Source organism: Pogona vitticeps, chromosome 8 (genome assembly GCF_051106095.1).
Source record: "Pogona vitticeps strain Pit_001003342236 chromosome 8, PviZW2.1, whole genome shotgun sequence".
Taxonomy (NCBI): Eukaryota; Metazoa; Chordata; class Lepidosauria; order Squamata; family Agamidae; genus Pogona; species Pogona vitticeps.
In genome coordinates, this window is record NC_135790.1 from 5725596 (window position 1) to 5753107 (window position 27512).

The 27512-nt window shown below is 42.8% G+C and overlaps 1 protein-coding gene and 1 non-coding gene across 6 annotated transcripts; both read right to left on the reverse strand.

The window, feature by feature from the left end:
• Positions 1-2262: 2262 nt before the first annotated feature.
• ENTPD4 (ectonucleoside triphosphate diphosphohydrolase 4) lies at positions 2263-17478 on the reverse strand. Of its 5 annotated transcripts, none has more exons than XM_072978812.2 (14): positions 17363-17478; positions 16261-16369; positions 15043-15167; positions 13421-13600; positions 12824-13029; positions 11420-11570; positions 11221-11324; positions 9914-9973; positions 8816-8970; positions 6730-6896; positions 5607-5931; positions 4969-5054; positions 3992-4153; positions 2263-2861 (listed from the first exon to the last, which is right to left on the reverse strand). In XM_072978812.2, exons 5-14 carry the CDS (start codon positions 12960-12962, stop codon positions 2633-2635), a joined length of 1578 nt encoding a protein of 525 aa, XP_072834913.2. In that variant the 5' UTR covers positions 12963-13029; positions 13421-13600; positions 15043-15167; positions 16261-16369; positions 17363-17478; the 3' UTR covers positions 2263-2632. The 5 variants fall into 5 exon arrangements, with proteins under 5 accessions (XP_072834913.2, XP_078235797.1, XP_020636004.3 ...); XM_078379671.1 differs by having other exon boundaries at positions 8840-8967; positions 15039-15167; XM_020780345.3 differs by having other exon boundaries at positions 8816-8967; positions 15039-15167.
• A 1925-nt stretch (positions 17479-19403) lies between these two features.
• On the reverse strand, positions 19404-19475 carry TRNAC-GCA (transfer RNA cysteine (anticodon GCA)). Its single transcript has one exon. It is a non-coding gene; the product is annotated as a tRNA-Cys (tRNA).
• Positions 19476-27512: the final 8037 nt, after the last annotated feature.

Genomic DNA, 27512 nt, shown 5'->3' on the forward strand with positions numbered 1-27512 from the left:
GGACAACATGCCCTAGATCAAATGTGTCATCAAGCTTATTAAGACTTTATGGCTGTCCTCTTTGTTATGCCCTTTCTGAAAGGGCTTCACTAACCGAGTCCTCTTGTCCCAACAACCTTAAAAGCAAACGGACACCGAGCTGGAGAAGAAAAATACGGGAAAAACTGTTTTCTGCACATCCACAGGGGTAACATTCCAGACCAAACAGAAGCAACTTGATCTTTTTTTCTCTTAAAAACACTCCCACTCTTGGATCTGTTTGAGAGATAGCTCTGCGATGATCAGGCAGATACTGTTTTTGTAACACAGCAGCAGCAGCAGGAGTGATGATGGATATGTCCAAGTAACCGTGCTAAGCAAGAGGCCTGTGTCACTCACTGAGCTGGCAAGGTCACTGCTCAAGGCCAGAGGCCACCGCCTTGGTCATTTCTCTGCATTCTTCCCTACATGCCTTTGCTGTTCTTTAATGCATCAGGAGAAAAGAAAGGCAAGAGAAGAAAAGCTAAGCTTGTTAAGCAGAGAAGCCCATACAAACATATAAACATGACCTTTCGGGATGAAGAAAAATGATCCTCAAGGCCCAAGAATCGAGACGGAAGCTGTCATATAGAAGCTGCTCAAGAGTGTCATGTTTCACTCTCCAGATGGAGCTGCACAGCAGAATGCTCTGGATTAGAAAGAGCTTACGACTAAGTCAACCTGACAGCAGATAAAAGCTTGTCAGGTTGTTATAACTAGTAAAACCGCAACGTGATTTGCTTTTGGTTTGTATTTCTGAAGCCTAGATAACAAGTTGCATTCGAAAGAGACAAAGGTTTGGATAATCCGTTGGGGTCAGGTAGCGCATTGTGAACATAGGCAACCTTGGATGAGAACCCAGGCCATGATGGAAGCGAGGGGGGAGTTGAACAGGATATTGGTAGACACCCTTTGCAAAAGGTAGAACACAGCAGCTGCTACAGTCAAGTGTACTTACTCTGTGGAAGACTCACGAAGCTTGCAACATTTATTTGCTGAGTTAATATATTGCTTAGTTTCTAAATGTTTTCAACTCCCATAGGTTTTCATTGTGTTGATTTTAATGGAACTTTACTGGCATTAGCTACCTTAAGCGCCATTGTTTTGGCCAAAGGGAGGACAGAAATTAAATAAATGCAATAGCATTATCTATTAATGGGGACGTGGTGGTGCTGCGGGCTAAACCGCAGAAGCCTCTGCTGCAGGGTCAGAAGACCAAGCAGTCGTAAGATCGAATCCACGTGACAGAGTGAGCTCCCGTCGCTTGTCCCAGCTCCCGCCAACCTAGCGGTTCGAAAGCATGCAAATGCGAGTAGATAAATAGGGACCACCTCGGTGGGAAGGTAACAGCGTTCCGTGTCTAAGTCACACTGGCCATGTGACCATGGAAGATTGTCTTCAGACAAAAACGCTGGCTCTATGGCTTGGAAACGGGGATGAGCACCGCCCCCTAGTCGAACACGACTGGACAAAAAAAAAATTGTCAAGGGGAACCTTTACCTTTACCTTACATTGTTATAGGGAAAGTGTGTTTTGCAACCAGCATGACTGAACCATAATAAAAACATCCTTTGCGCTTTGTTGGGGGGGGGTCATCAGAAATTAGGTCTCGGGGATTTTGGAAATTTAACCCCCAAGCAGCTACTAAATGGATCTAGGGACTTGAGACCTGCAATTCCGGAACTTAAGGGATTTTTGCTTTCTGCTCACAGTAGCACTTAATCCAGTAAAAGTTTTACGCTCGGTGATGACTTTTATTCAGATTTCTTAACTTCCATATGCAGAAGACCAAGTTGTGATTCAGCTCGGGAAGACTAGTGAACCAAATGAGGGGGATAGTTGTGAATGGTTTGGGGGGGGAGATGTCTGAGCATTAGAGGTAAAAGGGGAAAGTTAGCCATTAAAAAGGGCTGCAATGAATGAGGCAGGTTTGTGTGCAGGAAGGAGAGCAATTCTGGGAACTGCAGTCCAAGAACACCCGAGTTACCTACGGTGGGGAACCCCTTTCCTAGAGCAAAGAATGATCGGCTCTCCGGATGGTTTAGAGACTACAGTTCCCATCTGTCCTCATCATGGGCAACGCTGGCTAGGCCTGAAGACAGTTGCAATTCAAGAATGCCTGGAGGGCCATGAGCTGGCCACCCTGGACCTTAGAAGCAAGATGGTCTGTTAGCTTACGCTCACACCCACCATAATTCTGAGAAAGAGGCCGAGAGAAGAACTGGGTCTAAAAGTGTCTGGAGCTGTTTGCTACTTTCCCCTTTATTCATTTACTGGCATCAAGTCTTCACTATAGCTCCCCTCCCATTTCCCCCCCCTCCCCGACACCCACTCCACCCACATCAAAGTGCATGTATTTTTAAGGTAACCGTTTGAAAATAATTTTGGCTGATAGTCCCCCAGTCTAGCCAGTCTTGAGCTTGACCCTGCTTTTTTTTTAATATTATATCTCAAGTCTTCTATAGAGGCGGTTTTTGTATTCTTTCTTGTGATTCTGGCCCTTGCAGTAAGAGAGAGAGGCTCCGGCAACGGTTCTTAGGGGCGAGAGAAGAACCCTGAGGCAAAACAATGGCTTTTTCTTGAGCAAGTCTTCGGTGGTGGGTCTTCGGTCACGCTACAGGGCTCCCGGGATCTTCTGTGGGGGGAGACCCTCCTCGATCCAGAGGGAAGGGGAAGAGCCACTGTGCAGCCTTCGCCGGTGGATTCGCCGTAACCGCAGCAGGTACAGGAGGATGGAGAGCAGGACGACGAAGAAGCAGGCAAAGAATAAATAATGATTGTAAACAAAGGAGAAGCTGCGCCAATGAGAGTGGCTGCCTCGGAAGTTCTCCTGCTGGATGTCTCTGTGAAGAGAGGAACAACGGGGTGATGAACCTCCCAAAGTTATCAACTGAGTAGCCCTATACTCGCCAACGCTTGCAAGTGTGTCCGCGCATTTTCTCCTCCTCCCTATCTCAGGGAAGCTGCAAGCTTTTTACTTGGGATTTTTTTTTCTTTTTCTAGTCTCCTGATAGCCATTTATTTATTTGCTACATTTAGTTCCTGCCTTTTCTTCAATGAGCTCAAGATGGTACAGTGGACCCTCCACTTACAGATGGATCCACTTACAGACTTTTCGAGTTACAGACTTCTCTGTCTGCAAAATTTAGGTTTGACTTGCAGCCAGAGAATCGACTTACACTGGGGAAAAAAAAACACAAAATGGAACAAAAACGGCCAGTTACAGATTAATCGGTTTTCAATGCATTGTAGGTCAATGGAGCCTCGACCTACAAACTTTTTGACCTGCAGCCACCGTTCCAATACAGATTAATTCTGTAAGTCGAGGGTCCACTGTATCACTTCTTGTTCTTGCTCCTCCCTCCACTTTACTGCGCCCCATGGTACAGTGGTTAAACTGGAGTGCTGCAGTCAAGTCTCTGCTCATAACCGGAGTTTGATGCCGACATATTCTGGTAGCCAGGTCGAGGTTGGTTCAGCCTTCTATCCTGCCAACGTTGGTAAAATAAGTACTCAACTTACTGGGGCACAAGTACATAATTATGTTGTAAACCACCCAGAGAGTGCTCTAGTACCATGGAGTGCAATAATAATAATAATAATAATAATAATAATAATAATAATAACAACAACAACAACAACAACAACAACAACAACAACAAACAAACAAACAAACAAATAATGTCCCAACAACCCTGTGAAAGAATAAAAATTGGCAAACTTGACAGGTTTGGAAACAAAGGTTCAAAAACAAATGCGGGTACAGAGAAGCAAGCAAGAGGCAGGAATTGCAGCTAACTCAGTTTCAGCCCCCATGTCCATCTTTTGGTGGGCCTTTTGCTAGGCCCACTTAAAGTTCAGGAAGTATAAGTGATGCAAAGCTTTCTGGAGGAAATTATCCACCAGCAGGTAGATGCTACTGACCAGCTATTTTTGAATGTCATCCTTACTGGGGTGAAAAGCCAAGTCGTACCTCAAAGGCAAAAATCGTGTGCGATAGAGGATGGCCCCGAGTGTCCACTGCACCTCTTTATCATAGACTTGCAATGCAGTTTTTAAATTGCCATAGTTTACAGGAAAAGAGAAGCCACTATGGAATACTTCATACATCCAGGCTGATTTAAAGCACTGATACCTGCAGAGGAAAAAAACCATAAATAACAAGTCGCCCAAATGGGGCTTTTTATTTGAACAGCAACAAAACTTTAAGACGCAACAGGCAATTCAAAGGAAGTTAAGTACACACTAAATTCCACTGGTCTGGAGCACTTAATTGCACATTCAGATTCCCACTGTTTTACCAGGACTTGCACAGATATTATCTGGATTAAGTCCAAAGCAATTTGGTGCTTATTTGGAAGAGTTTATTAAGATCTCTGATGGCAAGGAGTGCCTCATGGTTGTGAGCCTGAATGTCAAACAAATAAACCGGACACACAGACACAGAGAGAGAGAGACAGGTGAAGATGTTGCACATTTTCTTAAGTGGCACTTCCCATGTGTGTATGTGTATGAAACTAAAACAGAAATTGAAGAATTTCAACATATCAGGTACACTGTGCTGCTAATGTCGTGTCTTTTGCCAAAACTAGTAACAGCCAATGATAATCTGGGACTCTTGGACATGATTTGTAGAATGTTCGCCATAGGTAAAGGGGTCTAATGATTAAATTTACATCATCCTTGAACTGCTAGAGAGTTCACTGGTTGAACCTCTGCAAAGCTGGAGGTTGGAAGTTTGATTCCCCTCCAGTGCCTCCTGGACAGATCCAGAGGATTCCTTCCAGTTCTGCAGTTTTCAGATTATTACTATTTCTTTCTCAACAAATTGTGAAAACCTGAGCATCCTAACAACAAGATCAAATGTTTTCTGAAAATCCATGGGTAAAGCTTCTTCTCACTCGGTTGAAGATAACCAAGGACATTCAATCTCAGAAGAGTGCCACTCACTTTAACCGATGAAGGTCCGCATGAGAGGCATAAAGACCACGGTCAAAACGTTCCCGCAGAACAGGCCACTTTGTTGCACAATAATCCTGAGAAAGAAGCACACAAAATGCAAAGGCACGTTTGCATGTGTTTCCACAATCCTATTTTACAGACTGGAGAAAGTATCTTCTAGACCCAATTAATCAACTGCAGAATGCAAGTCCAAACTAAATTCCGCCGATTCAGTGGCTGAAATCCTGTTGTGCCAAGCTGAACAACTCAGCATGCAACAGATAATGTCTATGGAGATTTCACACCTTGAAGCAACTCACCTTCAAATGTTAATGCCTTTTCAGTAATGGTGCAACAGAATTCCAGCCAATGAGTTTTTTTGAGTTAACAGCAAGCAACTGGAGTCTGCTTTTTTCCCCTCCACCAACGCAACTTTGTCTGATGACATTTTTGTCCCATTCTTTCTGCAAGGAACCTAGACTCCTATACAAGGATCTTCTTCCACCCAGGCCATCAACCTAGTTTAGCTTCTTAACCACTATATGAGATGGGGTAAACCTACTGGCAAGTTTCATGGACAAGGGCACCATTAGGCCCAAGCCTAGCACTCTAACACTATGATATGCAAAAGTAAAGAACTCCATTACCTTTGCAGCTTTGATGAATTTAGTAGCATTATAATCTCCACCCATCCTTAATACATCCTCGGTGCAGTAATAGAACTCAGAGAAGCCATAGAACTCGCTGTTCTCAAAGTGCACGGGAGGCTGATAAACCCCATTGAGGGAGGTCTGGGTTTCATTTGTCTTATTCATGAAAGGCTGGATAATGTCACGACACAAGTTAAAGTCCCCTGTCCCTCGCAGATACATCATCTGACCATTCTGCTGGATCTCATCCTCAACATCTAAAGGCAGGCAAGGGTCTAGATAAGGGCTGTCAGAAGTCATGCCAGTCTGTTTGCCTAGAAGCCTGCAGGCAAGATTAAGCAATATTATTCCAAAATAAATATAACTTTAAAAAATTCAGTCTAAAGGTTGTGTCGCATGGGGAGCTCCTCTCTCACAACGACAGGGGTTGAGATCTTGCTGCATCAGAAATTTCTCACAATCTTAACTGCAGAAATTTTACCTCCTCAGTTCTCTGAAATATATGTGTGATATACAGTAGGTGTGTTTTCTCAAACTCCACCGTCCATACAAAAACTAATTTGAGTTATAGTGATTTGTGTAACCATGGCCTACATCCAAAGTGGCTTGCAGGAATTTCATTCTTTCCCCTTGAAGCCCTCACAGCTTCTGAAAAACTAATTACAGAGCATTTCCCCAGACCTCTGGGATACATGATCACTGCAATGGAAGGGGAAAATAATCATCTGTCAGATATACTTTAATTTAGATTCCTACATTGTGCAGAGGGGGTTGGGCTTGATGGCCTCAGAGGCCCCTTTCAACTCCATTATTCTATGATTTTATGATCCCATTTGCTTCTATAGGGTTCCAATGATACCAATTTGTGGCGCTTGACTGAGGCCCAGCCTACCCAAAGGAAGGATACTGGGCTTCCAGAAGATCTGGGGCCCTGTCCACCAGAACAACAACTGGGTCTCTAAAAACTCTGCCATAAGCTGCAATGTTAAGCTGCCCCTTTTAGTACTGATTCACAGAGTGCTCCATTTTATTGGAACACATCCCGAGTGCTAATAAGGCATTACTGAATAAGGAGGGCAATTATTTGGAACAGCAAATCAATTCAGTCATTGCATATTACCTGTTTCTAAAAACTGTATTGGTGAATATGCTGTCTACGTATCTCTGTCGGGCAGCGTTCCCACCAAATCCAAGAAAAGTTGCCACGTAGACTCGGTACACGTGTTCAGTCTGGTGAGCATCGCATCCCAAATTAAATTCAGCAAGCAGGTTCTTGGCAACCTCTTCCTACAAGTCAGCAAACGGGAGGTATAATCAAATGCTCCCTATAGATCTCAAAAGTTTGAAGACTGGAGTAAATTCAGCTCTGTAGCTCTCAAATTATAATATAAATAGTTAAGTGCCATCAGGTCAATTCTGACTTCTGGTAACCCTTTCTGGGATTTCCTAGGTATAGGGTATTCACATGTGGCTCACCAGTCCCTTCTTCTGAAGGTACCCTGGATATATGCTGTTTGCCCAGTGCTACATAGGCTGGCCCTTCTGAGATACAGAGCGGGCAATCAAACTCCCAACACTTGGCTCTGAAGCCAGATACCCAATTCACTGAGCTATCCAAGCTGGCTGATTCTAGAAGAATTCTTAGGAATGATACTGAAGTGTGAAAGGAAACACCACAACACTAAACACCCTGCTGGCAGACCTGGCAGAGGCAGTTTATGACTCACAAAACTGATTTTGACCTGCCAGACATGGGGCGACTAAACATGCCTCAATATTTATCCCAGTAATTTTCTTTCACAAGCCCACCATCCCACTTTTAATTTATTACCAATTAATCTATACATCTCCTTTTGTCCTCAGTTAGTCACCCAGAAGTCTATACTTGCACAATAAGCATGCCGCCCAGTGTTTGCTTACATGCATGCTCCAGCAGCAAAGCTAAACCATGGCTTTTGGGGACTAAAATCCAAACCAGCTGAAGGGAGAAAATAATGCCTAGTGCTTACCATATACGATATATAACATAATCTTGGAACTGTAGAGCTCTAAGGGACTCTATGGATCATCATCCAGCCCCTCTCAAGAAAGGACAGTGGGGAATCAAATTCCCAACCTTTGGCTCCATAGCCAGATACCTAAACCACTGGTTCTTAACCTTGGGTTACTCAGGAGTTTTGGGCTGCAACTCCCAGAAGCCTTCACCACCAACTGTGCTGGCTGGGGTTTCTGGGAGTTGCAGTTCAAAAACATCCGAGTAACAAAGGTTAAGAACCACTGACCTAAACCATTGAGCTATCCAGCAGATGGTAAAACACCATGTTTGGGCTGGATCTTAAAGACAAGAGTGGTGCACAAAATGTCAAAAAAAAAAAAAAAAAAAAAAAAAAGGATGTAGTCATAGGAAACCGCTGATGAAATCTGTAAAAATACTGGATTATTTCAGAAAAGGCCATTCAGAGCAAGAAACATTTGCTATTTCACAAATTCATTTTCCTATAAAACAGAAAAATGTGATGCAGATGTTGCTTGAGTGCATCTCCTCCTCCCCTCAATACTGGCTACGGAGTCTAAGATTCATGGGAGATACAGTTCAATATCTGGAGAGCCATATATTCCCCATGCCTCATTATAAAGGTTGAATCGAATTAATCAATATACAGCCAAATCAGCCCCCTCTTCATTTCCGTGGGCCTTAGAAAGGTTTCTGTTAAATGCAATCATTACTTGGTGTTCTATGTTTCACAGAATCATTCCATGTTATGCTCACACTGCATTTGCCATACTTCTACTGAGGAATTACAACCACTTCTCTACTTAAGACTAGCTTTTTATGAGTCAATTATAAAGTAATATGCACCCTGCATAGTATTGACCATTTATGCAACACCGAACAATTTGATCACAATGTAATTAGCAAAACACAAACTGAAAGCTAAATATCAGGAGAAATGAAAATTCTATACCACAATTTAAAAAAATGTCATGGAATATTTGGATCAAGTTGATGAAATGAAAGATATACATATTGGATTGCTCAGCTGGTGGGACATCCACATTCAACCTCCGCTCTTGCCCGGCAGTGAAGGTTTCACACAATGAAGCACAGGACTCATAATGCGCAAAAGAAAAAGAATCAATGGATATGGGTTAAAACACAAGGAAAAAAACAAAAGGAAAAGAAGAAAAGTTGTACAGATAATAACCTGCTGTGAAGAGGCAAAGCTTACAGTTTTAGGGACTTCGTACGCTATTTGAGTTGACACACCACCCATGTCAAGTATACCCACAGTCCGCTTGCGAACAATGGCTTCCTTGTTTTCACTGCCAGGTATATGGACTTCCACTAAAGCATCATCTTCTGAAAGGCAAGAAATGAAAGGCAGCATGGCTGAGAGGCAGAAGAGAACCCTTTTGAATACTTGGAAGCATCCAACTCTGAGTTGCCACAGACAGCCACAAAGCAGCAAGGACAGGCCTGCAATACTAGCAAAGTACAAGACCAATGACTAGCCTCAACTAGGCAAAGGTGAAGGGTAAATCAAAACTTATGTAAATCCCAGTGGATCAGTGGTTTAGTCTACCCAAGAGCAGTCACGAAATTTCGATCTCATTGGCATCTCAGGATACATAAACTGAACTCGCCTTCATCATAATGCGTGTTTCCCAGTTTACCAAATTTAAAATTTAGCTAATAATAAAACTGCTGCCCTACCCCAAAGATTAACAAAACTGTTATAGTATGAGCTTTCGTGGAGTATAGTACCAAATACTAAACCACGGCTTAGCATTATACGTTAAGCCAGCCAAGACGCAGACATGATTCATTTCCACTATAGGTGTTATCAAACAGTCCAAAAGAAGAGAACTATCTAATGAATTAGAACAACAAAAAAGTAGTATGTATCACTTAAAAGATTACCAGCTTGCAAACATGGCGATAGCAAACAGCCCCCACCCCCAAAGTGTATGAATATCAACATCTTTGAATCATGACATCTAAAAGAGAGCCTCTATATCGAACAGGAATGTATTTCTGCACCCAGATTTTGGGGATAGAGGAGTCACTCCTTTGATGTCTTGTTCTGAGCAGACAAGAGATACCTGGATGGATGCCATTAGAGTAAAAATGCTTGATTTTTAGGTCTGATCCAGAAAAAAAAACACCTCGGGTCTTAAATTACAGTCGTAACAAGAAAAAAAAAAGGGGGGGGGAAGAAAACCTTGTTACATGTTCCACACACACTTCTTGAAACTTAACATTACTAGTATTTTTTTATCCAGGTGTAACTTAAGGCACTTACCATCCTCTGTATGCTCAAATCTTCCAAGGACAAAGTTGATGCCAATCCACGCATAGACTCCTAGATAAAAATTAATGGGATAATTCTAAGTATTTTAATATTGCTGGGCGGTAGATTCTGCAAAATGAAACCCAATTATATTACAACCTAGTTGCCCGGCAAAAATTTCAAACAATACTTCCTCTGAATATGAAAATGAAAGAAAATACTTCTGTAATCAAAACAGCTCATGCATTCTATTATAGCATGAATGGGACAGGATTTACAAGCCTCCCACACAGTGACACACAATTAGACCCGCCGCCTGCCATCCATTCATACAACATAAACATCTGCAGGAATGATGCCATCGTGCATACAGCTGCATGTGCCAAGACTACTGTGTAATGCATTACTAGTAGTCAAGACTCAGGTAGCCTTCATATGTACAGACATATGCACAAGACAAAAAACAAGGATGCGTGCATGTATGCAGAATATTAAAAGTGGGCAGCTGAGCAAAACAAGGAATCAAATAATGTTATAAGAAGGAACATGAATTGGCTGCAAGAAGTGTGTTTCATGCGGTTTAATTACTTGTTGCGAATCATTTTAGAAAGGTAATGCAAGCTGATGGTTGACAGCTTTTCTGTACCATTCACATAAGCTCTAGATTTGATGGCACACATCTGAGGTTTAGGCAGTTCCCCTAAAAGTATCCTCTCCCTATATGCTCTTTCCAGCTACTTTATGCTGAGCGCTTCGACTTGCATCTTGCATGGGCAAGGGATCTCAGCCTCAGCATGCTCCAGTCCCAAATAGATTTTAACTAACTAGCCACTACTACCTGCAGAATTAGTCCCTCCTTACCCTATCTCTTCTTCTATAAACTGTATTTTTTTTTGGGGGGGGGGAGAGACTCATTCTTACTGGCCTTGCTCAGTTTCTCTAAATTACAAATCCAATAATATTTTATTTATTTATTTATTTGATTTGTATCCCGCCTAGCTGGTCTATACAACCACTCTAGGCAGCTAATGGGCAGCAGAGGAAATATAGCTCTGCAACACACCCTTCCCTCAAATAACTGACAACAAAATAAGGTGCAAATTGCAGTCCCCTACGTAGGGGGTGCAAAACAGTGAGGATTAACTAACCACGCAGGAACCCTAGAGAGGATTGCATCCCTTTTCCATGCTCTTCCCTCTTGGGGTTAGGGGCCATCACATTGTCTGGTATTACTTTCCTTGTACCATCTGTCTGTTATTTAGGACAATCTCTCCATCAATCTCACAATTATAGTTTCAGCTTGTCAAATGTTTTCTTACCTTCCTGTTTTCCTGAAATAACTTCCGCATGAGAGTCTGAAAAGAGAAAATCGAAATGCACCGGGATATCTGTTAGCAGGTCTTCCAATATTGCCTTTTGCTGGCTGCAAAATTCCAAAGAGTTGAAAGGTAAATAAATATACCATTTGCATTCAATTCTTCACACTGAATCTCAGTAGAAATAAGATACTCAAGTCACCTCTCTGGCAAAATCCTCATTCCTGCCGTACAGAGTATATACAGAGGTGTTTCTTTGTGTTTTGCACGGGGCACATGTTCTGCAGCAAAGTTCAGAAGTGGGAAAATATAATCACTGACTTTTTCAGGAGAGGTAGCAAATTCTGAAATGCCTGGAGAGAAAGGAATAAACAGAAGCAAACATAAACTCACAAAGTGTGTCAGTTAAACATATGTTCTCTCTCTCTCTCTCTTTTGGAAGAGTTTGGTTATTTTAAAGTGTTAAAACCAGCACAATATGATAAATGATTGTGGATATTATTATTATTTAAAATGGTTTTACCCCAGCTTTCTCCTTAAGAAGGACCCAAGATGGCTTATGTCATTAAAAGACAACATTTAAAACTAAAAACTATAAGTATGCAAATACTTAGAAGGATCAAGCCGATCCCACACTAAAAGACAGTTTAAAAAAGCAACACCAAAAACACTTTCAAAGTAGTAAGGCACAATAATCCATTTAAAAGCCCCACTCAGGCAGCCAGTCACTAAGGGGAAGCTTGCCTGAAGAAAAAGGTCTTTGCCTGCTTGCAGAAGGACAGCCAAGATGGGGCCAGCCTGGCCTCCTGTGGGAGAGAGTTCCAAAGTCTAGGAACAACCACAGAGAAGGCCTCTCTCCTGTGTACCTACCAACCAAAATACCTGTGAAACTGGTGGGCCTGAGAGAAAAGTGTCTCCTGGTGACCTTAACACTTCTACAACATGACAATACAATACAAGACAAAACACTACCTCAATTAAAGTATGTAATAACTTCCAAAACTTGTGTGATCATAATTTTTGAGTAGGTAAGAAACTTCTCTTTGATGTCAATGTGGTGTAGTGGATAAGAGTGATGGATAACAGCTCAGAAGTCCTGGGTTCAAATCCCTGCTTGGCCATGGGACCTAACTGGGAGATGGCACTGACAAAACTATTTCTTAAACATCTTGAAAATCTCATTAGGATCACCATTGGTCAGATATGACTTGATAGCACTTAATAAACAAACAAATTTCTTGGTTAAAAACAGTAAAAACTACAAATAGAAGTGCACTGCCCATCTGTCAAAATATGATTTTTTTTAAATAACAGGAGACAGGTGGGGAACCAAAGAATCTCTCTAACTACTGCCAGCACCATCCAGCATGTCCAATGGTCAGAGATGATGGGAGCTGCAATCCAGTAATGTCTGGAAATCCAGAAGCTTCTCACCTCTAACACAAATGTTGCATTTTAAAAATCTATCACTGTTGTGCCTCCTAGTGGTAAAGTCTTAAGAGAGAGAGAGAGAGAGAGAGAGAGAGAGAGAGAGAGAGAGAGAGAGAGAGAGAGAGAGGGAGGGAGGGAGAGAGAGAGAGTGAGAGAGAGCACTTCTCTCTGATACCTGGTTTAATCTTCATGACTACCGGTTTTCTGTTTTTGTCCCTCATTTGTTTGATGTCCAGTAAATCATGAGGATTGCCGTTATGTCTTGGCCACCAATAGACAAAGATCCTAGACCCACTGCTCCCGCAGTCCACCATGATGCCGTAATTCAGTTTAGGGTTGCTGGTATCTGTGGCCTCTGTGTCTGTCACTCGAGCAAGATATCTAGAAGAGAAAGCAGTTGCATTGCCTGGGGAACAATTTAGACTGAACACAGTAGGACAATTCAATATGCAAACATAAGATCAAACTACAAAGCTCAATGAATTTATAGTAATGCAGAAGCAGATTTCAAGCGTATACTTAACAAGCTATGACTTAAGTTGGGCTAATTATCATTTTCTAATCAATGGGGATTAAGATTAGTGGGGATGAGAGATGGGGACAAACTACTGGTTCGGCAATTCACCAAATGGTGCTTTGCGCCCATCACTAGTGAGGACTGATGCGTCTCATTCATTTCAAAGGGTCTAATCCAGCTGGAAGTAAAATTGGACTTTTGTCACTGTTTTCAGCTTTGAACGAGCACTCTTTTCCCCCTTCGGGCTATTCTTACCTGTGCAGTTTTTTGTCCCGATAACCATATTTCAGAACAGAATAGTACAGCAAGAAAAATGCCGCAGTCAGTAGCCCAATGACAATAATCTGCCGTAATGTGGTGTTCAATACCCGAGGGCATCCAATGGGTGAAAGGCTAAAGTGCCAAGAAGCAGGAAACAAGCAAGAGATACTGATCCTGCAAGTTAAAAAAAAGGAAGAAAAAAAATCAGATAGCCTGAAATGCGATCCCACTACAGTATTACTTTACCAATGGTACTGTTGCCGGAATCCAGATGTTCTAAGCCACAAAATATTTCACCATCAATTTGGACAGGTGATAAACTCTACAAATGGAGGATTCTGCACTTCTCAGATTCCAAATATTAAAATTTGCTCTTATCTTGCGATATGCTTTTCCACAAATACCTACAAAGTAGACACCACTTTACATTGTTTTAACTACCTAAAATATTTCACCGAACAGAAATTGCTGATTAGAAAACCAGATGTTGGGAGTCAAGGAGCACAAGTTGCTTAGGGAGTGGATGAAGAACAGGAGCAGGTGGGAAGCTTTTTTTTTTTTTTTACTTTAAAACAACAAGTATGGGGGCCCAACAGACCAATGGGGCATTGTTTTAAATCAGGCAAGCAGCTTTTCTTCCTGCTGCTCACCACATTTCAGTGGGGCAGTAAAAAAAGTACAGCACAGACTCAGGGAGCTCACTAGCTGAAGTTGCCAACCGGCGGACAGGACATGAAAGCAGCAAGGCTAAGAACTTTTGGGTGGGAGAAGCGGTATGACAAAGAACCATGAATCCGGGCTTTGATATTTAAGCTCTGCCAATTTTACCTTTTAAAGCACTGGCATGTTCAAGAGTTGTTGCTCTGTAATTCCTAAGAGGACATGCTATGAGCCAGAAAACTCCCATTTCAAATGTAATCTCAAGACATGAGCTCATTAGGTCTATGTAAGTCACGGTCTTCTTAGCCTCAAGCCTCAGGTCTGCACCTTCAGGGATGATCATGGTAACCTATTTTACAGGGTTGTTTAAGGATGACTGAGGTAATTAGGGATAGAAGAGTTAGCCAATTAATTAGAATAAATCAATTAAAATAGTTTTGATTGACTAAAAGTATGCCCATGATTAAAAATATAAAATTGTGACAGGAAATGTTATATTAGAAATAGCATCCTCTTTGTTAATATTTAAAATTCAGTGACCTGTGTAGAGATAAGTGGCATATTTTCCAATTCCATTTACCCATTTTCTGAACTGCGTGCTGATTTTAATTCAGAAAATGAACTACACACCACACTCCAGCTACACCTCACCATGGGCCGTTTCTTCGTGATACAATCTGTTCTGTTCTCAAACAATCAGTAGTCTAATTTTACCACCTTTTTCACATATTCTCTGCCACCTATTCTTGTACAGCCACATAGCAGCGGTGCATAGCTATTAACTGGGTAGCAAAGTGAGCCATTCATTTTCCTACTTTTGCAAGCATTGAGAAAAGGAGCAAAGGAACCATCAGACTTCAAACAGAAGACACACAACATCAAACAGATGGTGACTTTATACCCATGAGATGCACAGCTTTTGCATTTACCCAGACATAATTCAGATACTTACCTACCCATTTTGGGACAGTTTAATCAGGATAAGGAGACAGAGGAAGACCCAGAACTTCTGCTATCAGCCAGATGCCACAAATTCACAAGGCACAAGTATCTTCCCCTTAACCAATGGTGCAAATAGGAACTGAAAAAGAAATCCTGCAGTTACATACATTACAAAGGAATTCTCCCACTCGTACCCAACATGCACAGAAATAACACAAACACAGCAAAAATTATTAGCAAACAACTGATTTATACATCACATGTCTTCTAAAGAATATAGTGCTATCTTTTCTCAACAAAGCAATCCTGTGAGGTCAGAGAGACTGAGGCAGTGACTTCAAGGCCACTCAGAAACAACTCTAACTAACACACCATAATACTGTATATCGTGCCTCTTGAAGGGAATCATATGAACTGCAAATTCCTATCAGAAGAAAGTACAGTGGTGTATACTGTCACAGTCAAAAATAGTGTTATAGTCACAAACAGATAGCACTAGTATATGCTAGTCCCACTGAAGGCAGTATACCAGTATGTTGTGTGCTTATATGCAGCCATTCAGGAGAAATGAGAATGTTTGGTTGTACTCTGGAGGGACTTAATCAGAATAAGATTACAACAGGATCTTACCTCACTTCTTATCCGTAACACTTCGGGAGTGTTTTGCTCTCATCCTGCTAGCATCCTGAAATGCTTTTTTAAATTTTGCACCAGGAACTCTAATTTTTTCCTCTTCTAAGAATCAGTTGTAACAGCAAACCCTAATTTTTTTACTATGGTTTGTCGGGGGGGGGGGGAGAGCCAGCATACCTTGTTTGTTGAGACCCTGGCTGATTTAATTACGGACTGCACTGATATAACAGACCAGTTGTGTGGGTGGACAACACTCATAAATCGGCAGGTTTAAAAAAAATATTGGTCCATCCATGACATCTGGATGGATTTCTGGATGGTTATCTAGCTTTTTTTCTTTTGGCTACTCAGACTGGCTTTAGATAATGGAATGTAAACTACCATGTATAATACAATGTAAACTACAATGGATTCAATGTATGGCTTTCTGAGCTACCACCATAATATTTTCAGAGAGGCAAATGTTTTGGTAGTAATCAACAGAAGCAGCTTACATGAACTGGGGATTTTGGAACTTCCACAATAACCGTCTAAACGACTTTGGGCATTTGTGTCCCAGATTATAACATCCCAATATAAAATAAGTTAGGGATACTTACCTTGGAGACATAATGATTTTTGGGAGGAATATTTCAGCTGCTTGATGCACAATGTACTCCTTAACAGTTCCATGCAAAGCAAGCTTAAAGAACCCATATTATATGGGAGCTAAATTGGAAGAAGAGGGGCGGGAGGGAAGGCTTTATTTATAAGAGCAATGATCAAAATATACATTTGCTAAACTTGAAACCCTTTCAGAAAAATTGTATATATACACCCAGTTACTAGCCTACATTATACTTAAGGACATAATAATAAAACCGGCAGACCCCAGGCTTAAGACGACTCATTGGTTCAGACAGGAGGTGGTAAGCTCAGAATGAGAGCCCAACCATGTCCCTATGTGACTTCTGCCTGCTGGGATAAAACAAGAGCTCCTGCATTTTAAGATGACAAGACCTGCCTCGACTGTTTGGGGCCCGTTTAGAATCTAGCGGTTCCCAAACTGGGCTCCCCAGAGGTTCTTGGACTACAACTCCCAGCCATCCTGGCCAGCAAAACGAGTGGTGACAGCTTCAGGGAGTGGCAGCCCAAGAATACCAGTTGGGGACCCCCAGTTGGAGAAGCGCTCCTAGCCCAGCGGAGGCCAAGGGCAGCCTCCGAATGCTTTTGGACTACAACTCCCATCAGGCCCTTCCCCATAAACACACACATACACACACATAAATATGAATTGGTGAGGAATTCTAGGAGTTGCATTCACTCCACAAGACACACACACCCCCACAAGCCCGCGTGTTCCAAAAAGCTTGGCTCCGGCATTCTGAGAACTGTAGTTCCCCCTCAACCCCAAAAGTAACGTTTCCGGACTGTGGAAACGTTACTTCTTCCCTCCCTCCCTCCCTCCTCCTACTCACAGGGAAGGCCCAGGGAACAGCAGCCTTGCCTCCCTCGTTCCTTCCCTCCCTCCCGCCTCTCCTTATCGCTCCCGGAGGTGGGAAGGAAGACGCCCCCCGCCGGAGAGCAGCCGAAGCTCCGAAGGTGGGGTGGTCGCCTCAGAAGCCGCCGCCTCCTCTGTGAAGGCGCCCCGGGGAACCCAGGCGTCCGAGCAAGCAGCCCGCCCCGAACTCCCGGCCCCCGCTCGGCCTCCCTTCCCGTTACCTCACGCTTCCCCTTCGCGGCTTCCCCGGACCGCTCGCCGGCCGGCGGGGCCATCCCGACACCTCAGCCACCCGCCACTTCCGGGTCCCGGCCGGCAAAGGCGGAAGGAGGCCCGCGCCGGAAGTGACGCCACAAACACGCCGCGTTCTGAAGGGCGGGCCGTGGAAGGAAAGCGGGAGGAGGGCCATAGAGATACGCAGGGAGAGTCGCGCACGTGCGCGACGATGGAGAGACTCTTTTGCGGAGGATCGGGCGGAGTTCTTCATCCGACATAAGGAAGGACGAGGGCGGTGCGCAAGCGCAGTTCCTTCTGTGCATGTTTGCGTAAGCCGTCTTGGGCGCCTTTTTAAGGAGAAAGACGGCTTAAAAATAGTTTAAACGAATAAAACAATGATCAGGGTGAGCTATGGGACCTTTGGAGCGCCCATCCAAATGATGATGGGTCCCTGCCTATCACTAGCCCCAGCCCCCAAGGCCAATTATTGGGGAACATGGGGGCTGTAGTCCAATTTTGACCACCTCTAGAGGGCGTTAAATGTCTCTCCACTTGATTTAACTTGTCCTCCTTGGAGTCTGTCTTAGGCTGAGGACCCAGAAGGAGAGCAGCTGATCGAAGGGGGCGGGGTTTCGTAGGGTATGGCCAAGGGTGTGATTTGTGCATGGTTTTTGCACAAATCACACCATGCACAAACGGGACATCTGTGCATGGTGTGATTTGTGCATGGTGCCATGTGCAAATGGAACTTGGATTGGTCTGCTAAGCGGCAGAAGTGCAGGTAGGACGACTGGTCCAAAATGGTGTAACGACTGACTCGGGGACAGAAATATCACCTCCAAGTGAAGTTTCTAATTCTGCATGCTTCACAAGCCCCCAAACTCTTGGACAGAGTAAGCCATTCAGCCACAGGGGCATTGAAATCAGCCTTGGGGGAGGCCTCTGGAGAACCTGTCTTTTCGGAGGGGGTGTGTGTCCTGGGGGAACCTCCCAGTCCAAGAGAGGGCCACAAAGCGCAGGCACAGGAGATGCCCCCTGCATGAAGCATGTCAGCCTCCTTAGGAATAAGACAGTTTTTCCCAAGAGCAGAAATGTTGGTCCAAGTGTTAGCAGCTGGTTTTGGGTGAGCTCCGAAGGATAAGGTTACTGAAATGCTCAGTTCTGGCCATTTTAAACTCCCGTGCAATTCATCTTGCCTTGTTCTTCAACTGGCTCCTCTTCCTGGTCTACTTTAATGGTGCTTCTCCTTGTCTGTGTTTTTCACTCTGCTTTCGGATCCTGCTTCCAAGCTGATAGTTTGTGTGTGCAACCAGAGAAGCTGTTCATGTAATCTCCATGTTGCAGAAGAACAGCCAGGAGGGCAGCCACTTAGATAAAGAGGACCGAACTTCTGGACTGTGAACAGTGACATGGAAGAGGTCATTGAAAGCAACACTGGCTGGAGTGCCCACTTTCATAGAGTTACGTGTTTGAAATGCAGGAGCGCATTCTTATTCCTCAACTGACCAGTCTTACTATGCTATGCCCAGTTTGGCTTGGGGGAAGGTGATTGAAGGCATCTCTACAATGAAATGGCTATACAGTAGCGGGGAGATTGGGTAGCCATGTCCTTGATGCCCACCAATGAATCTTCAGAGGGGAGCAGGATGTAGAACGTCTGAGGCTGCTTATATTTAACCTACTTCTACTCCTGCATAAGCTGGCGTAAGACTGCATGCTTAAGGATTTTTCAGATATAAGGGCATGTCCAAACAGGTTAGTTCACCAGAAGCATCTTACATCACTCCTGCTTGACTCCCATTAATCCTCTGAGTACTATTCAAAGTGCTGGGCTTTTAAGTCACTGTGATTTAAGTTAACAGGAAAGTGAGTAAATGAAGTAAGACTGATACATCAAAATGCATGTGCTCAGAATAAACACACAGCTCTTTGGTATTTCGTTTATGTTCACCTGAATGGTTTGGTGACATATCTATTTGCCTCTCCTTTAAGGATAGCAAGTTAAAGATATAGAATTTCTCCTTTAAAAAAAATAAAAATAAAAGAAGGGGGCACCTGGATTTGAACCAGGGACCTCTTGATCTGCAGTCAAATGCTCTACCACTGAGCTATACCCCCAGCTGGCTGAAAGGGGAAGAACTAAGAAGACTAGTCATGACAGTTCCTTCTTTCATCATCACTTCCTTTGCAACAGCTTGCTACGCTGAGCATACATTGCTGTGCAGATCACATTTACTACATGGAGAAATGATCATTCTCTCTAATGATAGGTAACTGTTGTGTTTATAGTGACCGGGAAATAGCTCTGATACAGCAGCAGGTCTAAGATTATTATTTAACTGCATCTCAAGAGAATTCTGGATGATGCCTCCCTGTGGGAGGAGTTTGGAGAGAAGAGTTTCCCCCATTATCTCCTTTTGACAGGGCTATGCATGTTCCTATCAAAGAGGGAAAGGTGGATGCCCACCTTGGTCTCGATCTGTTTGCATTGAAAATTCAAAGTGAAAATTCTTTTGGTTTGTTGTTTCACCCACGGGTAGAGTGGAAGCCTTCTTAGCCATCGTTTTCTTTCTCAGCAACCTCAAGTGGTGAGTGCTGACCCTGGATCAGAAAAAATGACTCTTTGGGGCTATACTTCCAGACCCTCCATCTGGCAGGGCTGGGGATTCTTGGAGTTGTAGTTCCCGAGAAAAGTTACTTTTCCCAGCCTCTGGTGTTGACGGAAACTGAACCAAAATGGGGTTGCTCAGAAAGAAAAGTGAGCTGTATGTTGAGGAAAGCCCCTGTTGCTTGCAGAAGTACCAAATATAAGCAATCCTCTCCCACCACCTTATAAAAGCAAAAAATCCACCAAAACAGCCCAGTGAGGACTGAGCAACCTTAGTAGGCGTGAAGGTGGGTTATTTTCTCCTTAGTAGATCCACCTAACTCTCTCCAGGATACACAAAGTTTGGAAGTGACATAGTACTGTACTTTTCACTAGGGTGGCTCTGTGTTGTCTTCTACATAGAGAAAGGATAGTTCTGTGTTTGATGTTCTATGGGGGGGTAGTGGGGATAGTACTCTCCCTCCCCCTTTTGAAGAGCTCTCCAGTCCACATCTGATGTAGCAGCAAAGAATCAAAGGATCAGGGACCACAAAGTTGCCTGTCTGCATGGACCATCTGGGCTGGGGACTCAGCAGCAAGATCCTAGTTCTTCCCACTTAAGTGAGATGCACTGGGTTTCTTTTCAATTGTAAAGAAGCATTTCTAATTCTACAGCTGTGCATCCATCCATCCATCCATCCATCCACCCATCCATCACTTTTATGGCATTAAAACATACAGCAAATGGCAGTCCTCAGATAGATGGGGGAATATATACCCCATACACAACAGATCAAATAGCTTCAATGTAAGCAAAATATAGCAGTGCATCATTAGTTTCAAAGTAAGGGCTGTACATATAAATCAGAAGGTATAGTCTTCTGCATATCAGTGTCCTTGATGTATATCCTCGATTTGAGTGATGCTTAAGTGGCCACCTTTCTTTTAATATGTTACTCCTCGCTAGAGAGATGTAAGAAAGCCACCTTTCAAATAGGGCCAGCCCTACTGTAAGGCAGAGTGAGGCGGTGGCCTCTAGTGTCACCCGGCTGTTAGATCCGTGCACTGTGGGTCTTGCCCTGAGCCCCCTAAGCTATCTCCTGCCTTCAGCTGTTGTGGAGGGCATGATTCCATTACTAACACTCAGAAATTAAGCAGATGCCAGACTATTTGGCTTTTACGCATCTTATTCTTTGCCCCGGGCAGCAAAACCTGATTCTAAAAGATGAGCCTGATTCTAAAAGCAGTTTAATTTGCAGAGAACAATGTTGCTGTTTTGTTACAGGTTGGGGCGTAAAATGTAGCATTTTGGAGTTTTAAGTTTGTTTTTCAAAAGGATGTTTAAAGTGGAATTTTTCAGCCCTAAGTAACAAAGTAACATCAAGCTCTGATAGTAGCCATTTTGTACTGTGAGGCTTTGTAATACATGTACACAACAAAGTGTTTTTAAAAACTAACTTTCTAAGCTGCGTGTAGGTGATGGAAGAGGAATAGGAAAACATGTGGTTACAGAGTTAGAAAAGATGTCTGGAATGGAACCTACTCCACCTAAAATTCTGTGAAGGAAGCAAGGAAATCACACTATAAAAACTTTGCTTGGAAGATGTTTTTTTAAAAGGGGCATGGATGAGTAGTTGGAAAGAGGTGAGGGGACACCACAATATTGTGTTGGATGTTGTGTCCCCCCCACTTCAATGCAGAAACCAAGGTGGCATCTGCCGGAGATAGCAGCTGCTTCCAAATAATATTCTTATATGCTCAGTAACAGGAAATGGACTTGTTGACATGATCCGGCCTATGCGGGAGGGATTTGCTAAAGTGTTTCAGAGGGGGTGGCGGTACCAGCGTGTCGTGTTTAGAGGCACGGCAGGAAAAACAAGAGGGAGGTCATCATGTCAAGCGCTAGTCCAGGGAAAAGTGGGAACTGCAGCTGAATACACAGATCCCAGGCAGGCATTCACAACAGGAAGAGCAGAACCCTCTGAGTGACAGGATCATACCTATGAGGGCACGCACTTATGACATGCACACGGTGTGGGAACTGGTGGCAAAGAATTCTTCTAACACATGTTTGAAAAGATGAGTAGAAGCATCAATGATTTTTTTAAAGCACTAAGATTGTTTTTTTTTAACTTAATTGAGTTCTGGAATTATTTTCCCTTACCCCAATGAGAACTGGAATACTGGAGTATAAAAATGCCCCATTCCAAGCAGTGTATGTTCCTTTTCCATCCAAACACTCAGAACTAGAAAATACAAGTTGGAATAAAAATTAAATCAAAACTGCCTTGTCTGTATTCTAGGGTATTTCCTGCCAGAATTAACTGCACTGTTCTCCCAAAGAAGTGAAATTTCCATTTCCCCCAAATGGGGCCATCCTGCTAACAAACAGAGTATGTTACTCCTGCTTGGCTGCATCCTAGTTTACCCCCCCAAAATGGCACACGACATTTTTTTAAAAAGCACCCAAACTGTTAAATTGGCTTGGACAAAAAATAAAATAAAATAAAATAAATTGGTTTTTTACCTAAATTGCAAAAAAGTGCAGGGTGCAATGTCTTGATCAGGCATAGAAACTGGATTATAAGGTCTCTTTTCTGCATACCTCCCGTGAGACCAAAGTGCATCTGTAGAACCAACATGTCCTGTTTAGGGTCGCTATACATTGGTTCCGTTTTTCTGCAGGAATGTTGACAACGCTTTTTAGGGACACCCTCTGGTTGGTGAAGGGACTGTGTGCTCATGCCCAGAGGAGCAGATTTGGCCCCCAGGGACCTGGGATCAGCCCCAAGGCCAGAGGTTTCCTAGTTTGTTCTAAAGAAATGCAATTTTTAAAAATAATGTTTTTTTTGAATTGCAGAACTGGAGGGCTAGGGCATTGAGTTCCAGGCTGAGGAAAGCCATGGCTAAGGGACCCCAGGGGTAAAAAAGACACCACAGGAAAGACTCCTGTTAATAACAAGGTGCCACATTTTGGTCTGCCAGAGATTTGCTGGCACATCCGTCTCCAGCTTGGTTGCATCCAATGAGTGCCCAAACCAAAATGGCCCTTAGCAATTAACTGGCGGAGGACGCCAGGTTGGGAAAGGATGAGTTATCCCTCTCTGATTTTGGGGCTCTCCTGTGCAGCACCTGAAGGCAATGCCTCCTAAACCTCCTTCTGAGAGTGAAGTACCAGCTGTTTTCCAAGCTGTAGTTGCTCCAGAAGGAATGTGTGTAAAATGGCACAGTGCAATCTGAACATCAAGGTAGCACCATCATATGCCACATACTGCCTAATGTTGGTTTCAGTTATGGGATAGGTTGATCTGGAAAACAGTACCATTCATAGTTAGTAATATAGGAAAGTAACCCGTATATTTTACTATAGGCCAGGCAAAGTGTGATGCCCCAGATGTTGTCCTGCATCTCCCATCAACCCCAGGCAACAAAAGCAGCTGTGACGGATGCTGGGATTTGTAATCTATCCCTGCTTTAAAAAGTAATGGACTGAGCAGAGCTTGGAAAAGTTCATTATTTCGGACTACAACTGCTCGAATCCAGAATATTATAGAATTATAGAATATTGGGTGTGATTGTGCAAAAAAGGGAATATTTCAAGATCCAGGGTGTGTGTCTGTGTTGTGTTTGTCATACAATGTCACATGTCATACAATGCAACACACACACATCTATTTGCGTGTGTCTTGCATCGTATGACATGTGAGCTAACCAGATTTAACCTTGCCACCAAAAGCCAGGCTTCTTTCTGCCGCAAGGAGGCAGTGAAAACCTTGACATATCCGCATGTACTGCTGGTGCTGAGTCATGATGATCAGATCACATGGAAGGAGGTCTTTGATTGATTGGTGGCATGTCTGTAGCCTGCATTCCAAATCGGATGGTTCTTTTCTGGCTGTCCAGGCAAAATGCTGATTGTTAACATGCAGTCAAAAGTGAGTTTTGTACTTGCTGTGCAATGAAACGAGAAAAATCTCTGCTTCAAACAGTTTTGCAACATGTAGTTATGGGAGACTGCTGCAGCAAAACCAACAAATATTCTTTTGACATCTTTGATCAGGGGGTGGGCATTCTGCAGACCATATGCAGCCCCCCAAGGCATTTTTGAAAAAAACAAAACCCTCTCACCTTGATATTTTGGCAAAACAAAGAACCTTGAAGAATTCTACCTCCATGAGAGTTCAAGAAGCAGGATCAATCGCCTACAAAACAAAGTCTGCCCCCCAGCAAATGATGTTTTTATTTTTTCAGCTTTTATGCTGCCCCATAGTGCTAAAGCACTCTCTGGGCAGTTTACAACATAATTATGCAAACACTTTTGACCTCAGCAGGATGGAAGGCTGAGTCAACCTTGAGCAGGCTACCTGAATGTGTTGGGAATAAACTCCGATCATGAGCAGAGGCTTGACTGCAGTACTGCAGTTCGATTATTAAACCACGGGACTCGGGATCCTCTGAAATTGCTTGCCCTTTGCCTTAGAATGAAAATATATATTATGACATGCAGTTCTGTGGATGATGGTGCCTTTACTTCTAGATCCACCAGAGTGGGATACAGTCACAATGGAGGTTTCTGCAAAAGACTGGTTTGCCTTTCAAATGAAACACAAGCTCTTTGTTACTTTTGATGTTGTGTTCTGTATTACTACCAATGCGTGTGTGCTGTGCTATCAAGTAGCAAAGGACTTATAGTGAGCTTGGTATGGCTTTCAAAGTAAGTGAAACATTCCAGGAGCAGTTGTAAAATGGTACCACCACCCCTTTGAAAATTGCCATGGTGGACTATGAATTTGAACCCAGGTCTCCTGAGTTTTAGTCCTTCACCCTATCCACTACTCCATGCTGGGTCTACTAACAAAACGGTAGCAAAAAGCAGCTTTAAGGTCAACACTTTTATCCAGCACTGTTGTATACTGCACTTAAGTTCATGAGATACACAGAGTATATATATATATTTAACAGTATTGAAATTATTACAGGGTATGAGAAAGAAAGTAACAGATGCCATGTTTACAATTCCCCATATTTCCATGGATCCTTATTTCTTTTATTGCTAAATTTGCTGGTGTATCCTGGTTTCAGAAAACTGGGGAAAGCGGACCACACATCTCTATCCTGAGGAAGAAAAACCTGCTTGACCTCCAGCAACCGGGACCTTACGGATAAAGCAAAGACACATTTCTTCCCATCTTCTGTTCTGTCCCTGCAATTTATAGGCTCCCTTCCCACAAATGATGCTCATAATAAAATGACTTTTACAAGTATGCCATAAAAGGCGTGTCTTGGTTTGCTAGAAGCTCTTTATAGGGAAGCCAAGAAAAAGGTCATCTTACCATGATGCTCATTACATGTTATCCTATCATTATTATTATTATTATTATTTTTAAAAAGCTCCCAGCAACCTCCTAGACCTAACACGTTAGCTGGATGCTCATAGAGCAAAGAGGTGAAATAATCCAGTCTCAACCTGTACAGATTTGTGGAGATTTCTCATCATCTCTGCCACTTATGAAGTGAAGACTTTTCTCTTCAGGCAAGCTTTCGCTCAATGACTGGCTGCTTGAGTGTGATCTTTTTAGATGGATTGTGTTCACTGCTTTGACTGTTTTTTTTTTTTTTTAGTACTGCTTGTGTTTCCCATTTCTAAGAGAGGTATTTTGTTTGATCCTTTTTTAATATTTCTATAATTTAGATTTTAGCTTTAAATATTGCCTTTTAATGATGTCTGCCACCTTTGTATACTCATTGGTTTTTTTTTTTCTTATATATTGTCTTTAAATGCTGAAAACTGCCTTGGGTCCTTTTCTAAGGAGAAAGGTGGGGTAAAAATATTTTAAATAAATTTCCTATTTTGAGGCACTGCAATGATATCTGTATAAAAACCCTACTTGGTATATAGAACAATACCCAGAGCAAATCTACCTCTCACGCCAGAACGGAAAACTGTAATAGGATGAGTAAGTTATCATGGATAAAGCTATTGATTTAAATAAGGCAGATAGTATATTTTTGGATAAGAAAAACATATAGAAGATGGAGTTCCATCCACAAGCAACCTCGAAAGGGCAGAAACTATAAAAATGGCAAAGTAGTGAACATTAAGGCAAGAAATCAAAAGAATATGGAGGCAAGATCAGGTCATCCTCCTGATATTAATTTCAGCTACTGGGGTCGTTTTAGGATCTTTAGCTACCCTTTTAAAACAATTGCCAATGGCTGCTAATTTGCTTCCTGAAAAGGAAAAGAAGAAATAAGTCAGTGATTTTGCAAATATGTCATCCTCTCACAAATTCTTGCTACTTCACTCCTAATTTGTCGGTTTGAACTTTTGGTCAGCTATGCTGAGAAATAAGAACTGCAACATGATGATGTAGTAAATGGTGATGTTGTTTATATATTCCACTTCTATGGTGTTACTGAAATGAGTCTTTTTCTCCCCTGCATATCAGTGAACAGTTTCCATAGAGCAGGCTCTCATGAGACACCAAATCCTTGATGTAATGATAGGCCTTTTGACTGAACAATAAATTAAAGCAGGAATGGGGGATATCCGTGATATACAGGGATTATCAGGTCTTGCAGCGATCATTCATGGTTCAAATCTTCCATGTCAATAGGTGATTTATGATGCTGTAATGTAAACACAGACATAGCCGGTTCCTTTACACCCAGGGAAGGAGGGCTTATTTCTTTAGTTAGGAAATCCAGGAAGGGCACTGGAATGTTCAGAAGGAGCTGAGTTTAGTCGGCTTTGCAGTTCTGTATACTGAACAGCAAGATTTAATAGCACAAATCTTCTAGCACAGCCCCAAGTGCATAACACAAACCTGCGGCAGCATTAGGGAAAAGCACAGCAGGGTGGAAGTGCTGGTCACAAAGCGCTCTGCATGCATGCCATGCGCCAGCCAAAACAGGAGCTGTCTGATTGACTGCACAGTTTATTAGCACAATGCTGGGTGCTCAGGTATAATGTCTCGCAAGCTTATACTGTACTGGCGTTACTTTATATCACGCCACAACATACAGGATTTGATCCACTGTGTTCTGTGGAGGTTGCTTCTCAAAGCATCCTCTATTATACTGCTTGGAACCTGATTTCACCTAATTTTATCTTATTTTGAAAGCTTAAAGTACTTGATTAGTACATGAATGGGGCTTGTTATTGTTGTGTTGCCAAGTTGCTTCTGACTTATGGTGAGAATGTCCTATGCTCAACTGAGCCTGCTCAGCTCTTGCAAACTCAAGACTGTGGCTTCCTTTAGGGAATCAGTCCATCTCGTATTTGGTCTTCCTCTTTTCCTGCCCCCTTCCACCTTTCCCAGCATTATTGTCTTTTCCAGAGAGTTTTGCGTTCTCATGAGTTTCCCAAAGTAAGACAGCTTCAGTTTCAACATGTTTGCCTCCAGAGATAGTTCAGGCTTGATTTAATCAAGGATCCACTTTCTGGCTGTCCAGACATCAATCCTCGAGCACAATTCACATAATTCTTTTTTTTTTGGGGGGGGGTGTCATCTTTCTTCACTGTCCAGATTTCACAGCCGTACATGACGATCCCTGATCAGAAATAC